We start from the raw sequence: 14,170 nt of genomic DNA, 5'->3' as shown, positions 1-14,170 counted from the left end.
TACGGGGGAAATTTTAATAGATTTAGCTAAAAATATAAAGTTAATAAATAAATAAAGGCGAAAAATTAACTAACATAAACCTTAAAATTTTGCATCTCGAAAAATAAATTTTTCTGGTCTTTTTAAACACTGTTCTGTGCAGGAACGTAAACGACTTGGTCACTCTACACATCTTAATAGTTGTCAAATTAAAACATTCCTAGTAACAACAATTTGTAATTTTTAATATGTTTATTGTTGCCGTCACTGGGGGCATTGCTACGGGCAAGAGCACCGTCAGCAAAGTGTTTGAAAACCAGGGCATTCCTGTGATAGACGCTGATAAAATAGCCAGGGAGAGTGAGTTCAAAGTAGAGCACATCCGCTGGCAGTCATTCCATAATTAACGATCTTTTCCGCCGCTAATTGTCGTTACTTATTTTTCATGTGTAGTTGTGGAACCAGGTCAACCATGTTGGCAAAAGATTCGGGAAATTTTCGGCGATGAAGTGCTGTTGCCCAGCAAGGAGATAAACCGAGCCGCCTTGGGAAAGATGATCTTCGAGGATAGGGAGCTGCGTGGGAAGCTGAACAAGATCACGCATCCTACCATTCATCGGAAGATCTTCTGGCGGGTGTGCAAGCTGCTGGTCACGGGGCATGCTTGGATCGTCCTCGACCTGCCACTTCTCTTCGAAACCGGCATCCTAATGGACTTTATACACAAGATTGTCTGTGTGTCCTGGTAGGGATACGATTTATTTTCTTTGTTGCTCAAACTGTTTATGTACATATTTTCAGCGATTCGGAGAAGCAGCTGGAGCGACTGATTGCCCGCAACGAGCTGTCGGAAACAGAGGCACGGCATCGCGTTGAATCGCAAATGCCGCTGGAGAAGAAGTGCGAAAAGTCCCACTTTGTTATTGACAACAACGGCGATAAGGAGGATACTGAAGCCTCTGCAATGAACATTTATAACATGATGTGCGAGTCCAAGCAGCACTGGCTCAACCGAATCAGCTTTCTGGGCATCTTTCTGGTCGTGTGCTTTTTCATATACCTAATGCTGAAACTGTTCAATCGGCTGCCCGAATCCTGGCAGATGTAGAGTCCCGCCCATCAAAGGCGTTTGTGCCATTGTGACGCTATTTAACGTGTTTAATGCAATTGAAACCAAACCCCATAAAAATTGGGGTATTCCCTGTACAGAACTAAATGTCTGAAAATATCGGCAAAATTACCTAATAATCCGGCTAAATAAATAGCCGATATGTCTGGTAGGGATTACCCTGAATAACTAACGCTTGCTAGTAAAATATATACACAAAAATCACTTGTATACTTTGTGCGTTTTGTATTTAACCAAATGGGCGGACATCGCCTTGAATTTACAGCAGAGGGGAAAACCCTCACACACACACACACAAAGTCATACATAACTTAACAGACCAGCGACTGAACTGAACTGTCTTCAGAGTGGAGGGATGGGATCACTACCGGATACGAGACTCCTTGATCCGGACTGTGGATTATGTATTACGCTGGCGCCAATTGGCCGACGGCTCCTCGAGCAACGACGCCGTTTGCTGGCAGTAATCCACAAAAGTTTGCAGGCCATATCTGGTAACCGCCTTTGTCACGTTGTGGTTAAGCTGAATGGGATCCTGGACCACCATCGGCTTTCGCAGTTGCAGCGAGCAGTCGGGATTGGAAGCTACATATGCAGAATACCTAAAATTAATACAATAAAGATTTAATCAAGAAATATAGACCCAATACAATTAGTTGTTCCTTACCGACTCGGCAGAGACTTTTCGAAATTCTGTATTTCGGTGTCAGCACGTCCAAGGTACGGGCAGACCAAAAAGTGTTCGTAGTCAAAGGTGGCAAAGTATGAAAAGAATGCCTTCAGGAAGCCTTTGACAATGGGCACAGTCACTTCGATTTGCTGTATTCCCAGTTCACTCGGCGATTTCTGCGTAAAGTTGACGATCCAAGCTTTAAAAATAAATAAAACTGTGTGAATCCCCCGAAATTAACCGAAAATAACATACTAACGCCCCACAAGCTGAGAGATCGACTGCTCCGTCTGCAGACCCGATATGGGCGGGAGCAGGTGCTGGAGTTGCAAAAAGAAAATGACCATCAAAGTAATGCTATACGTTGATATCTGCTCCGTCAGCTTGCAACGCTCTAGCCAGTTCTTCACATAGATGCACATGTATTGAGCTGTCTCGAAAGAACAAAGAAGATTATGACGTGGAATTTGCTCCAGTGCTGCACTGCTTACCTAGTGGCTGTGACTCGAACACATATTTCAGCAGATTCGTGTTGCAAAAACCAAGACTATTTAGGCAAATGTCGCACTCGATACCCGTTGGCAAGTGGCAGGTCTTTATGATGGGAACACGAGCCTGCTCAATGACCTGAACGACAAAACAAAGATTACAAACCATGTCCCATTTTCTGGACGTATTCCTCTCACATTAATGATGCGCCAGTCATCACTGCCGCAGAAGAACTTTCGCATCGCCCGGAGCTTGCTAATTGTCGCATTTGATGCTCGGTGCTCAAAGGTGTGAAAGGTGTTGCCTGTCGATACAAAGCACACGTCAGCTGGGTACTATACAAACGTAGAATGCGCCTTAACTCACCAATGTCTACGAATACGTCCAAGTCAGAAGATCGCGTGCCTATGCCAGTTATTCGGGATCCAAATTTGTAGACTCGCAACTGCTGATTGGGAAACGCCGGCGATAGAAGCTTGCTCAGGTCCTGCTCGATTATATCGTATTCGGGTATCACTTTCAGCTTGTCCGCCACGGGATATTTGTCCTTAAACACATTTGTGATTTCGCCCACAATCATGGCCTTGGCCTCTGAAATATAAATGATATTTAAAACAGGTGCTAAGAGGTTTAAGCCTGGAAAAGGAAGGGACCTTACTTTTTGGCAGCTGCACCACCATCTCCTGACGCGCCTTCACCTGAGCGCGCTTCTTTTCCTGCCTGGATTGCTGCTGCTGCTGTTGCTGTTGGTGCACCGGCTGTCCGTTAGGATTTGGATTGGGGTGATTCTCCGACAAATGCGCCACCGCCTTGGCAATGGTGGTGCCAACAATGCGATTAGTGCAGGCACTGCAGCTAAATGTGCGCTTGATCGTATGCAGTTCCTTGGGCTGCACAAAGGCCACACCCTCGCCGACGGTGGCTCCTGACGTATCGAGAGGCAACACATAGGTGGGATTCCGGTCCAAGTACTTCTCAATACCCACGACAATCCGTTCAAGGAGCTTGGTAAGATGCGGATCCAACTGCGGGTGCGTAGTTTTCTGGTTAACAGCGGTCAGCGTTTCCAGGAAAAAGTTCGCTTCCATGGTGAGCGGGTTCATCTGAAAATATCGCCTCGTTTAATGCCAATTTGGGCGAGCACAGGTCCAAGCCACACTCACGTAAAGTTGTTTATTTGGTGGTTCCTTCTCGGCCATCGCCTTGTTTTTCTGCTTTTTTGATTTCTTTGGGGGAACGGTTGGAAGTGTAGGACCCGGAGCTGGACCGGGAACGGGGACGGGGCCAGCAAGCTGTGCGGGCGAAAGCAAGAATTTGAATTGAATACGGCTGAGCTCGGCCTTTGTTTGGTTTGGTGGCTAAATGTTTGAATTAATGTGGCGACGCATAGCGAGCAGAGCTTTCAGCTGATTTTTGTAGGGTAGCCACCTCCGTCAGAGCTAGCCGGCTGCCTTCAACGCTTGGGGGTGGGGGTGTGTGTATGTAGTGTGTGGGATTGGGTGAGCAACACATGCACATCACACTGTTTGTAGATATGTAGCGACGACGATCCCGGATTTAACATAAATATAAATAAAGTGCAGGCTTGGCTAATGCCGGGAATGTGGCGCCATTTTAACGGTTCTGGTGAAATTCAGTTTCCTTTAACGGCCGCTCTACGTACACTAACTTTTCGCCTATTGCGTTCCTCATAAAACTGCCTTTCAGCGTTGCTGCAAGCCGCCTTGTCCAGCCAAAAGGAGTCCTCCGCTTCGATTCGCATTGTCGCTTAAAATGCGCTTATCCTTGAACGATATTAACGAGTTGAAATTAGCAGCTTAAAATTCGCGTGTAATTTTGGTTGCTTTGTTGTTTTCACTGAAACGTTTAAGCTGGCAACACTGGAAAATGATTGCCGGCGCGTGCTGGCCACACTTGGATAAACTGCGCCACTTTTAAATGGGAAAACAAATCCACTATTGTATTGGCACATTTTCATTGGGATCAAGAATCAATTTTTAGATTTTGAATTAAAAACTGAAATCGTAACATAACATTTTATTCGCTGTATATTTTACATAGCAGTACATAAGGAATACACTCTGTTGCTCTCTCTTCAAAAGACAATGTTATCCTTACGCTCTTCTCTCTCAACTTTCCTAAAATTTAACATTCTACATGATAATTCGACCCCAAACCGAGAATTCGACACCAAGATTACATTCCCATACAAATTTGACACTGTTGTTCTGTGTACAATTTGCTCGTACTCTTGCTGAATATTAATTATATATGTACAAATTATAAATAGAAACTAAAAAATTTAACAGAATTCAAGAAATTAAAGAAAATTAATTGTGATTTTTAAAAATTAAATTAAATTAAAAATATTATAAAATTATTTACTTTGAGATCTGCTTTTTCTTGGCTTTCTAGCTATAGCTTTTTAGCTAGAATGGACGTCATACATGGACTTAGACCATATATTTAGATCAGAGTGTGACCAAATGGAAGGTGGTTGAGATATCGGTCATACTGCGCCGAAAACTAATACAGATACAGATAGCAGTACATAAGGAATACACTCTGTTGCTCTCTCTTCAAGAGACAATGTTATCCTTACGCTCTTCTCTCTCAACTTACCAAAAATTTTACATTCTACATGAGAATTCGACCCCAAAACGAGAATTCGACCCCAAAACGAAAATTCGACACCAAGATTACATTCCCATACAAATTTGACACTGTTGTTCTGTGTACAATTTGCTCGTACTCTTGCTGAATATTAATTATATAAATACAAATTATAAATTGAAACAAAAAATTTAACAAAATTCAAGAAATTAAAGAAAATTAAAGTTGATTTCTTTAAATTAAATTAAATTAAAAATATAACAAAATTATTTGCTTTTAAATCTGCTTTTTTCGTGGCTTTCTAGCTATAGCTTTTTAGCCGTTTATTTTGGGTTAGCTTTTTTGCTCAGAAATAAATGACGTCATACATGTCAGTGTGACCAAATGCCCGGTAGGTTGAGGTTTTGGTCACTCTGCGCAAAACCGGATATACATAGCAGGCGGTACATAAGACTATATACCCGATCTGAGGCTATATAAGCAGGCCGCGGCCCAACTTTCCACATTACGTTTGTCAAGCCTCATAGCCGGCAATTCGAACGTATACGCTCTCCGAGTCGGACCTAATCGTAGCTCCACACATTTGTGAATTTTCCTTGTCGCGTGTGAACAAAAACTAAAAACTCAATATGGTGAGTAACAAAAATACAACTTGAATTATTCGGCCGAAAAGTACGCGAGGCTAAATTTGTACAATGAACAACGCGGCCTTTGGGCAACATGGCGGCCGGCCTGCAAAATTTTCTTTGAACTTGGTGACGTCACCTTTTCGGCAAGAGAAAACGCCGGGGAATATTTGTGAAATTCAGAAGCTAGGGCTGTAAATCGCTATGCAAATCTAGTCGAACGGTTTTTGTGCATTTTGTGGGGTAATTTAAAGAGTCGAAGTTTGCTGCATATCACGGCATTTATCATACTTTTCGGTTAATCGGTTTCTGCCTGTTCCATTTCTTTGAACGGCAGAAAAAATGGCGATACAGCATAAAAATTCTAGTATACCATGTTGCCATCTCGCTCGCGCGCACACAGTCCCGCTTGAAGTTGGGCGCGGCTCTGCGGCTATTGATTTTCTTTCGGGCGTGGAATTAATCATCTCTTCCCTTTCTCCTCTTTCGCCAACAGCGTGAATGTATCTCTATCCACGTTGGCCAGGCTGGTGTCCAGATCGGTAACGCCTGCTGGGAGTTGTACTGCCTGGAGCACGGCATCCAGCCCGATGGCCAGATGCCCTCCGACAAGACTGTTGGTGGTGGCGATGACTCGTTCAACACCTTCTTCAGTGAGACCGGAGCCGGCAAGCACGTGCCCCGTGCCGTGTTCGTTGATCTGGAGCCCACTGTGGTGGATGAGGTCCGCACTGGTACCTACCGCCAGCTGTTCCACCCCGAGCAACTGATCACCGGCAAGGAGGATGCCGCCAACAACTACGCCCGTGGCCACTACACCATTGGCAAGGAGATCGTCGACCTGGTGCTGGACAGGATCCGCAAGCTGGCTGATCAGTGCACCGGTCTGCAGGGCTTCCTGATCTTCCACTCTTTCGGTGGAGGCACCGGCTCCGGATTCACCTCCCTGCTGATGGAGCGTCTCTCCGTGGACTACGGCAAGAAGTCCAAGCTGGAGTTCGCCATCTACCCAGCACCCCAGGTCTCCACTGCCGTGGTTGAGCCCTACAACTCGATCCTGACCACGCACACCACCCTGGAGCACTCTGACTGCGCTTTCATGGTCGACAACGAGGCTATCTATGACATTTGCCGCCGCAATCTGGACATTGAGCGCCCCACATACACCAACCTGAACCGTCTGATCGGCCAGATCGTGTCCTCGATCACCGCCTCTCTGCGTTTCGATGGTGCCCTGAACGTTGATCTGACTGAATTCCAGACCAACTTGGTGCCCTATCCCCGTATCCACTTCCCTCTGGTGACCTACGCCCCGGTCATCTCCGCCGAGAAGGCCTACCACGAGCAGCTGTCGGTGGCTGAGATCACCAACGCCTGCTTCGAGCCAGCCAACCAGATGGTCAAGTGCGACCCCCGTCACGGCAAGTACATGGCCTGCTGCATGCTGTACCGCGGTGATGTGGTGCCCAAGGACGTGAACGCCGCCATTGCCACCATCAAGACCAAGCGCACCATCCAGTTTGTGGACTGGTGCCCCACTGGCTTCAAGGTCGGCATCAACTACCAGCCACCCACCGTGGTGCCTGGTGGCGATCTGGCCAAGGTGCAGCGCGCCGTGTGCATGTTGTCCAACACCACGGCCATCGCCGAGGCCTGGGCCCGTCTGGATCACAAGTTCGATCTGATGTACGCCAAGCGTGCCTTCGTCCACTGGTACGTCGGTGAGGGTATGGAGGAGGGAGAGTTCTCCGAGGCCCGTGAGGATTTGGCTGCCCTGGAGAAGGACTACGAGGAGGTCGGCATGGACTCTGGCGACGGTGAGGGCGAGGGTGCCGAGGAGTACTAAACGTAGTGCCTCTGGAAGCCGCAGGAGCGTCATTGGTGGGCGGGCAACCGTCGAAATCAATGCCCACGCTTCTGAACGCGACAACGTTACTGCAACACTGTGAAGCGAACCATAAAAACAACAATGAAAAGGAGAAAGATTCGAGAAGAAAACCAGAAAGTATTTTATCCACAAAGACACGCTAGCAGAAAAGCCAAGCTAAACGCGATATGTTGTGTACAAGAATAAAATCAGCGAGAAAAGCAGTTGTTGACAGCAAAACTTCCAGTTTGTTTTTCTTTCTCTACTTTTTTCAGCGATCTGTCTATTCCAGCGTTGAGTTCATTAACCGCTTTATTCGCTGCGGGAAAGCGGAGCAGTCTCTTTTGGTTGTTTCGTCTATAATTAGCGCTTTCTATTTTCCGCCGATTCGTGCCACTGCTGCCAGCGGCTTTGCTTGCATGTGGCAAGTACAGACTGTACCCGTCAGTGCACTTGGATTTTCAGTTTCCAGCCCCCTCCCACGGGGCTTTGCTCTGGAAAAGCGCAGTGCTTTTATTGATTCTTTACAGCTATGAGTCATCATCATCAGCTTTGAGGTCGCAGCATAAAACGTTGCTATAACAATGCCTTCACAGCAAAAACGATGACTTCATTTCTTAACTGGTGACACTCACGCCACATTTGAATGTGTGTGGCAAAATACATCATACATATATGTACATATGTATGTATGTAGATGTACAAACTATAATGGAGGTCATCAAAATAGTAGCTTATATTTAAATGTCACGCAGTTATATTTTATTTGCTAGTCTGTCAAAATAACTTTATTTATATAAAGTAAAATGAATGATAGATAAGAAAAATACTGTTCCTAATACATTCTTAAAACGTTGGGTGTGGTCGGGAACGACCCTTTTAGAGAAGAGAGTTTTGAGTGCTATTGCACTGACCGGATTTGTATGTTTGTACTTTGTTCCGACCTTATACAGGGGTTGTTTTGCCCAAACACGAATTGAAGCCTAGGTAAGCCGGTCTGTTGTATAAGCCGCCTCCTTCTCAGGTTTTTCATGCCAATGCGGTATTTTCGAGAAACAGACCGAGGAGAGGCAGCTGCTATTGAATTTCCAGAAATACCCGACCGAAGCAGGCAGGAAATGCATCAAGGGAGGGCGAGGGCCATGTGGCCTAAAAATATGTACATGTGCACACAAAAGTACATGCACTATATACATTTGTACATACATACATATGTTTCTAAGTATGTACATCCGTATGTACAATGCCTCGCAATGCATTTACCGGCCGAGACCGGCGCCCTTAATTGAGGTTATGTCTGATTTCATTCACTGTTCATGAAAGAAAAAACAACTATTCTTGTCCAAGAAACTAAAGGAATGATAAATTTGTACAAAAACACATTTGGCAGAACAATTATACATAATTTGCGACACAATTTAGATAGTTATCCCAAATTAAAGAAAACAGTTGGTGCCATGAAATCAGAGCTCAGCTGCAAACAGATTTCGATGCCGAGACATGGCTATATTTGTACATGGCGGTGTGAGCCAACGCATTTTTTTAATGACGATAGCGTCAGCTCGGAACCGGCTTATGGTGTCTAAAGTTAATGCCTATGGAGGCGGCTTGTGTGGGTGGGCTTTTGCCCCAATCCCACGTTTAAGACCTGATTCATAAGCATTTGAGTTTGTATGATTTTGTTTGATCAATAAATGAAATATGTACATATGTATGTATGTATGTATGTACATAAATGTACATACAACGTAGATATGTACATAATGATTGTTATTTGGTAACCTTATTTTCTTGCAAAAATAAACAAACTCTTGGGGCTATATACCTACATATATACTAGTATATACATACATATGTACATATTGCATACTTATGGATTTTGACCATATTAGAACAGTAATTTAAAATTAAAAAACAAGGAGTCTTATACAAATGTACATCTCTTATACGAAATGCATTACTGAAAAAGATGTGTATGTACATATGTATGCATGTACATAACCTTCAACCTTTACATGCTACTTTACTTAATATTAAGAAATATGTTATCCCAAGGTCAGGCTCAAGAAACCTATTCGCCTGAAGGACAAATAATGTCAATAAAAGAGAATCATAAGTAAGATTTGGCTGATTTAAGAAAATTAAGGTCAAACATACATAAAAGCAAACATTTTGGAGCTGCCAACCTGATTTTAGTCTACCAGTGATGAGTCTATTGGTTCCACAATAAAGATGCTCGATTAGAGATTTTCTAGCTAGTTATTTCAAAAATAAAAAAAAAAATCAAAAGAAGCCTGAAGTTTTATAACTGTAACTATTTAACAAAAAACAATTTTGAAGAACTATTAAGTTTTTGGCTGCGGTGGACACTTCTGTGGAATAGCCCATATATACAATATTTAAAAGATATTTTAAAGTTTCACAAATTTGTTTGAATTTTGTGTGTGTTATTATACCTTTGCAGGGTATTATAATTTCAGTCAGAAGTTTGCAACGCAGTGAAGGAGACGTTTCCGACCCTATAAAGTATATATATTCTTGATCAGCATCAACAGGGGAATCTTTCTAGATATGTCAGGAAGAAATAGATTTTTTGGCCATTTTTGCAAAATTTGATAAGGGGTTACATCATTAAAATTTTTGATTTTGATAAAAAATTTAATTTTCAAAATTTTTAAATGAAGTATGCAGATTTATTAACTGTAGAAAATCTTGCACAGAACAGTTTTCCGATTTAAAATTAATGCTGTTTTGGCCGAGTTATGATATTTTTAATTTAAAAAAAAAAAACAAAGAAGTTTTTTTATATAAAAAATCAGATTTTATAACACAAAATAATATTTTTTAAGTCAAGGAATCATTTCCGACCCCATAAACCATATATATTCTTGATCAGCATTAACATGCGAATCTTTCTAGACATGTCCGGAAGAAATCGATTTTTTGGCCATTTTTGCGAAATTTGATAAGGGGTTACATCATAAAAATTAGCAAAAATGGCCCAAAATTTTGATTTCTTAAAATTTTAAATTTGGTATGCAGTTTTTTTAAATAAATAAAAACTAACACAAAACTGCTTTCCGAATCGAAATTAATGCATTTTTTGTTTAGTTATGATATATTTTAATTGTTACCTGCAAGGGTATACAAACTTTGGCTGGCCAAAGTTAGCTTTCTTTCTTGTATTTTTTTTTTAATTTTCCTATAGCTTAAAAATTATCCGTTATATATTTTTTAAATATAGAAAAACATCGAGTTCGTCACATTTCTACATTTCTACGCTCTACACAGTTGTGACATGAACCTAGTTAACGTGTAATTTCAGTTCATCGACATAATTCCGCCTTTTGGGGTTGCCAAGTTACTTCCAACGTCTCCCGCTTAAAATTTTGTATAGAATAAAATATTGAACAATTCAGGAAATTCATCAAGCAAAAGAACTCAAATCATGCCAATCACCAAGGAGATGGGAACGGATGCCGATCTCGTAGAGAACACCCCAAGGTTAAACAGCCGCGATAGCGCCGCGTAAGTGATGGGTCTGTGGTTCAAAATTTTGTTTTAATAAAACCCGGTTGCTGGATCCCGGAAACAGCCTAAAGGACATTATGAAGAAACGCCTCACGGAATGCGGATGGCGCAAGGATATTGAGCAAATGATCCGTCAGACCATTCAGGAACACGGTGTGGGCACTTTAACATCCGATCAACTCGCTGAAAAGATTGTTCCCCATGTAGGTAAGCCCACTACCTTGTTGCTCCGCTTACCCTTACATCATTATGATAGGCACGAGCCTTGGTACCCGACGTAATCTGCAAGGAGATGATGATACGGGTGCATAACGCCTTGGGATCGTCGCAGCCAGCGGAGAAGAAATAAATCCATCCGGCCGGCAATCAAGACTATCGAGATTAAATTCTAGCACTCATGTGTCTGTGGATTTATTTATCTCATCGTTAATTAAGTAGATATTTACAGTCTTATGCTAGTTACGAATTACGCCATACTGGCAGTACAAAATATGCATGTAATAATAAATAAACAACCTATGTTGCTATGTTCATGTTTGGCTAAACAAAATTTGTGGGAAAAACTAGGAACGCGGATTGGGCTCTGGGGCTCTCTGGTTACTATTTGTTTATGTTTAATTATGCTACAAATAATAATAAGGCTAACTGTTAAGTATTAATTCGTTAATCTTGCTTTACGTTTACTTATTCAAAAGCGAATCGATTGAAAAGTCTTTGAATTTGGCATTGGAATCATCGTTGAGCAGCTGCAGTTGCTGCGGCTGCTCCAGTTCCTGCTGTGATGTTGTCGTCGTTGCTGTTGGCAGCATTTTCATTAGCTTGTTGCGTGGTTTGCGCAGAAACTTTGTGTTTATTTGAAACTTGGTGGTGGGCGGCTTGTGCCCTGAACTTGACTGGGACTGGGCCTGAAACAAGGCTGTGGTATTGATGGCTGTGGCTGTAGCTCCCGTAATGTCTACTATTGGCGTCTGTGATGTCTGGACCGTTGGGTTATCTGCTACTGCAGTTGCTGTTGCTGGTACCGAATTGATTGTGTTGCGATAATTCTGGCGCCATGCACGCAACTCTCCTTTTCCCAAGGCTTTCGTGGCAGCTGCTGGAACGTTGGTCTTTGCATAGGCATTGGGCCCAAAGCACTTGAGAAAGTTCTGCACATGCAACAAGCTTTCGTTCTCGTTCGAGTGCTTGGGCCTTCGTTGCTGCCTGTCCTCGTTTTCATCCTCCGCCTCGTAATCCACCGACGACTGCTGCTGCTGTGAGGAGGATGAGACGGTGGAGGATGAGCTACTGCTATTACTGCTGTGCTGTAAACGAAGTAGATTTCATTGGACTAAATTCTTGGAATATTAAGAAATAGATGTTTAAACTTACATCGTCGTCATTTTTGTCGATCAGTTGCTGTTGAAGGCCCATTTCTGCTGCCTTCTTCAGCTCACCTTGGGTGCGTTTACTATTGTTGTTGGTGTGGTTAGAGCCTCCCCTCTTGGCCCGGGATTGTTGCTTCATTCTCGGCTGTTGCTGCGGCTGCTGATTCACGTGCTTACGGTACGACTTTCAGCTGGTTTTGGCTTGGAGGTTATCGTCGCGCCTTAGTTGGGACTGCAATAGACACAAATTTGAATGAATGAGTGGAGTCTTCGCTTTAAGGACAAGAACAGGGATCAGGTTTTGAGCCAACATGGCTTATGGGATAACATAACATAGCTTCCGGATCTTTTCTCTTTCTCACAAACAAAGAAACAAACAATTTCCACCAGGAATAGGATATTTACAATGAAACAAGATGGGCGCAAAGCGTATGACTTTGAATTCTTTGTGTTTTGCGTGTGTTTTCATTTCGAATTATTTCTACGGGCACTGGATTGTCTGATTGAACGGTTGATTGATTGAATGAGTAAGTAGTGAGTGCATAGATGATGAGACATGAGGCATGGCGCAAATCAAAAGGTGAATAAATGCACAAAGAACAGGCATTATGGCGATTATTATGGATTCTCAATCGGCCGTGTCTTGGGACAGGGACATGCTCCCAACAATCACAATCCCAATACACACACACACACACACACACACACACACACAAACTGAGGAACACGCTCTCGCACACGCACTCACAACTACCTGGTGATGCGTGCTGTAGAGCGCCGCGTGGTGCGCCGCATAGGAGGAAGAAGAGGTGCTACTTAAATCGTCAATGCCAACGCCAACGCCAACGCCGCCGCCACCCACTTGAATCTGAATGCTAGGATGTTGGTGTGGTGGGTGGTGTGGGTGTGGGTGGTGGTGCGTGACCGTGCCCGTGCCCGATCCCGTGCCCGATCCCGCTGTTGTCGAAAAAGTAGTTGTGGTTGTCGCTGCAGCCACGGCAGTCCCTGCTGCTGACCCACCTCGTCCAATGCCAGCAACGGCAGCACCGCCTCCAGCGCCAGCCCCAAGGCTCATTCCCACACCCAGCAAATGGGCGGCCGCCACAGCGGCGCTGGTGGCGTGATGCGATTGATGCAGGTGCTGCTGCTGTTGGACCTGCTGTGCGTGCTGCTGATGCTGCTGCTGCTGCTGGGAAGGATGAGACGACGGATGAGACGACGAATGCGACGAATGCTGCGAATGATGCTGATGATGCAGGGTGTTGCTGTTGGCGTTGATGCTGCTGCTGCCACCGCTATTGCTGTTACCAGAATTGTTGTACGCAGAAACGTGTCTATAAAGTAAAGGTGTGCTAATTAGATAAGTACTTCTAACTCAAGTATTCTTCATTATTGTATATAAGATAGTTGTTTACACAAGCTCAACTCTAGTGGATAAATGCTAACACAAAGATTGTTGGCACTTGGAAATTCACATGTGTGCGCGTTACGCATCTTATTCATTTTATTTTCGAACTGATTTAATGATGACCTTGTTTCTACAAACACTATAAAAAGAATCCTCCTTGAGGTGGAAACACTCACCTTAGCCCCAAGCTGGCTGCATTGGTCATTGTCATGCCGGCAATAGACATTGGTGTAGTTGAGGTGGTTCCGCTGCTGGCATTTGAGGATGTGGCTGGATTGCTGGATTCCAGCACACCGCTGGAGCTAGCCGGCGCCACTGTGGGTCGACTGCTGACCATGGTGGGAATGGTGGTGTTGATGGCAGTGGTGGCCAGCGAAACTGCCGCTGCGATCGTTGTGGCCGCGTTGAGAGCGGTAATGTTGCTGCCCAGTCCGATGCTGCTGTTGTTGGAGTTGCTGCTGCTGCTGGTGTTGGAGGCTAGTGTGGAAATG

The 14,170-nt window shown here is 43.9% G+C and overlaps 5 protein-coding genes across 11 annotated transcripts in view; 3 read left to right on the top strand and 2 right to left on the bottom strand.

The window, feature by feature from the left end:
• Nucleotides 1-150: 150 nt before the first annotated feature.
• Nucleotides 151-1,318, top strand: Dpck (Dephospho-CoA kinase). Its single transcript, XM_017176311.3, has 3 exons — nucleotides 151-339; nucleotides 433-724; nucleotides 781-1,318. Exons 1-3 carry the CDS (start codon nucleotides 228-230, stop codon nucleotides 1,085-1,087), a joined length of 711 nt encoding a protein of 236 aa, XP_017031800.1. The 5' UTR covers nucleotides 151-227; the 3' UTR covers nucleotides 1,088-1,318.
• Tailor (tailor) lies at nucleotides 1,291-4,112 on the bottom strand. Of its 2 annotated transcripts, none has more exons than XM_070286909.1 (9): nucleotides 3,937-4,112; nucleotides 3,431-3,559; nucleotides 2,926-3,370; nucleotides 2,634-2,858; nucleotides 2,465-2,571; nucleotides 2,270-2,405; nucleotides 2,038-2,208; nucleotides 1,776-1,977; nucleotides 1,291-1,710 (listed from the first exon to the last, which is right to left on the bottom strand). In XM_070286909.1, exons 1-9 carry the CDS (start codon nucleotides 4,027-4,029, stop codon nucleotides 1,509-1,511), a joined length of 1,710 nt encoding a protein of 569 aa, XP_070143010.1. In that variant the 5' UTR covers nucleotides 4,030-4,112; the 3' UTR covers nucleotides 1,291-1,508. The 2 variants fall into 2 exon arrangements, with proteins under 2 accessions (XP_070143010.1, XP_017031799.1); XM_017176310.3 differs by having other exon boundaries at nucleotides 3,931-4,111.
• A 1,239-nt stretch (nucleotides 4,113-5,351) lies between these two features.
• alphaTub84B (alpha-Tubulin at 84B) lies at nucleotides 5,352-7,613 on the top strand. Its single transcript, XM_017176156.3, has 2 exons — nucleotides 5,352-5,512; nucleotides 6,003-7,613. The coding sequence occupies exons 1-2, from the start codon at nucleotides 5,510-5,512 to the stop codon at nucleotides 7,350-7,352; spliced, it is 1,353 nt and encodes a 450-aa protein (XP_017031645.1). The 5' UTR covers nucleotides 5,352-5,509; the 3' UTR covers nucleotides 7,353-7,613.
• A 3,068-nt stretch (nucleotides 7,614-10,681) lies between these two features.
• Nucleotides 10,682-11,435, top strand: e(y)2b (enhancer of yellow 2b). Of its 2 annotated transcripts, none has more exons than XM_017175971.3 (3): nucleotides 10,682-10,901; nucleotides 10,969-11,111; nucleotides 11,161-11,435. In XM_017175971.3, the coding sequence occupies exons 1-3, from the start codon at nucleotides 10,822-10,824 to the stop codon at nucleotides 11,214-11,216; spliced, it is 279 nt and encodes a 92-aa protein (XP_017031460.1). In that variant the 5' UTR covers nucleotides 10,682-10,821; the 3' UTR covers nucleotides 11,217-11,435. The 2 variants fall into 2 exon arrangements, with proteins under 2 accessions (XP_017031460.1, XP_017031459.1); XM_017175970.3 differs by having other exon boundaries at nucleotides 10,691-10,901; nucleotides 10,969-11,107.
• An 874-nt stretch (nucleotides 11,436-12,309) lies between these two features.
• The window catches only part of Alh (coiled coil domain containing protein Alhambra), a 29,867-nt gene continuing 28,006 nt past the window's right edge, over nucleotides 12,310-14,170 (bottom strand). For 2 of the 5 annotated variants that reach the window (XM_070287573.1, XM_017175964.2), the window contains 3 exons: nucleotides 13,856-14,156; nucleotides 13,292-13,605; nucleotides 12,332-12,503 (listed from right to left, as the gene is read on the bottom strand). In XM_070287573.1, the coding sequence (XP_070143674.1) occupies nucleotides 12,481-12,503; nucleotides 13,292-13,605; nucleotides 13,856-14,156 (638 nt within the window). In that variant the 3' untranslated portion in view covers nucleotides 12,332-12,480. Of the gene's footprint in view, nucleotides 12,504-13,025; nucleotides 13,606-13,855; nucleotides 14,157-14,170 lie in introns of all 5 variants that reach the window. The other 3 variants (XM_070287572.1, XM_070287574.1, XM_070287575.1) reach the window with 3 other exon arrangements.

Source organism: Drosophila kikkawai, chromosome 3R, assembly GCF_030179895.1.
Source record: "Drosophila kikkawai strain 14028-0561.14 chromosome 3R, DkikHiC1v2, whole genome shotgun sequence".
Lineage (NCBI taxonomy): Eukaryota > Metazoa > Arthropoda > Insecta > Diptera > Drosophilidae > Drosophila > Drosophila kikkawai.
Note: the sequence above shows the minus strand (reverse complement) of the source record. Positions and strands in the feature narration are given on the sequence as shown.

Excerpts from the sequence above, each read along its gene's own strand:
- Tailor (XM_017176310.3), bottom strand. The coding sequence starts at position 4,029 with ATGCGAATCGAAGCGGAGGACTCCTTTTGGCTGGACAAGGCGGCTTGC. Across the intron at positions 2,859-2,925 it reads GGTGGTGCAGCTGCCAAAAA|AGGCCAAGGCCATGATTGTG; the intron begins GTAAGGTCCCTT and ends TTTATATTTCAG. Across the intron at positions 1,978-2,037 it reads GATCTCTCAGCTTGTGGGGC|CTTGGATCGTCAACTTTACG; the intron begins GTTAGTATGTTA and ends TTATTTTTAAAG.
- Dpck (XM_017176311.3), top strand. The coding sequence starts at position 228 with ATGTTTATTGTTGCCGTCACTGGGGGCATTGCTACGGGCAAGAGCACC. Across the intron at positions 340-432 it reads TGATAAAATAGCCAGGGAGA|TTGTGGAACCAGGTCAACCA; the intron begins GTGAGTTCAAAG and ends TTTCATGTGTAG. Across the intron at positions 725-780 it reads AAGATTGTCTGTGTGTCCTG|CGATTCGGAGAAGCAGCTGG; the intron begins GTAGGGATACGA and ends ACATATTTTCAG.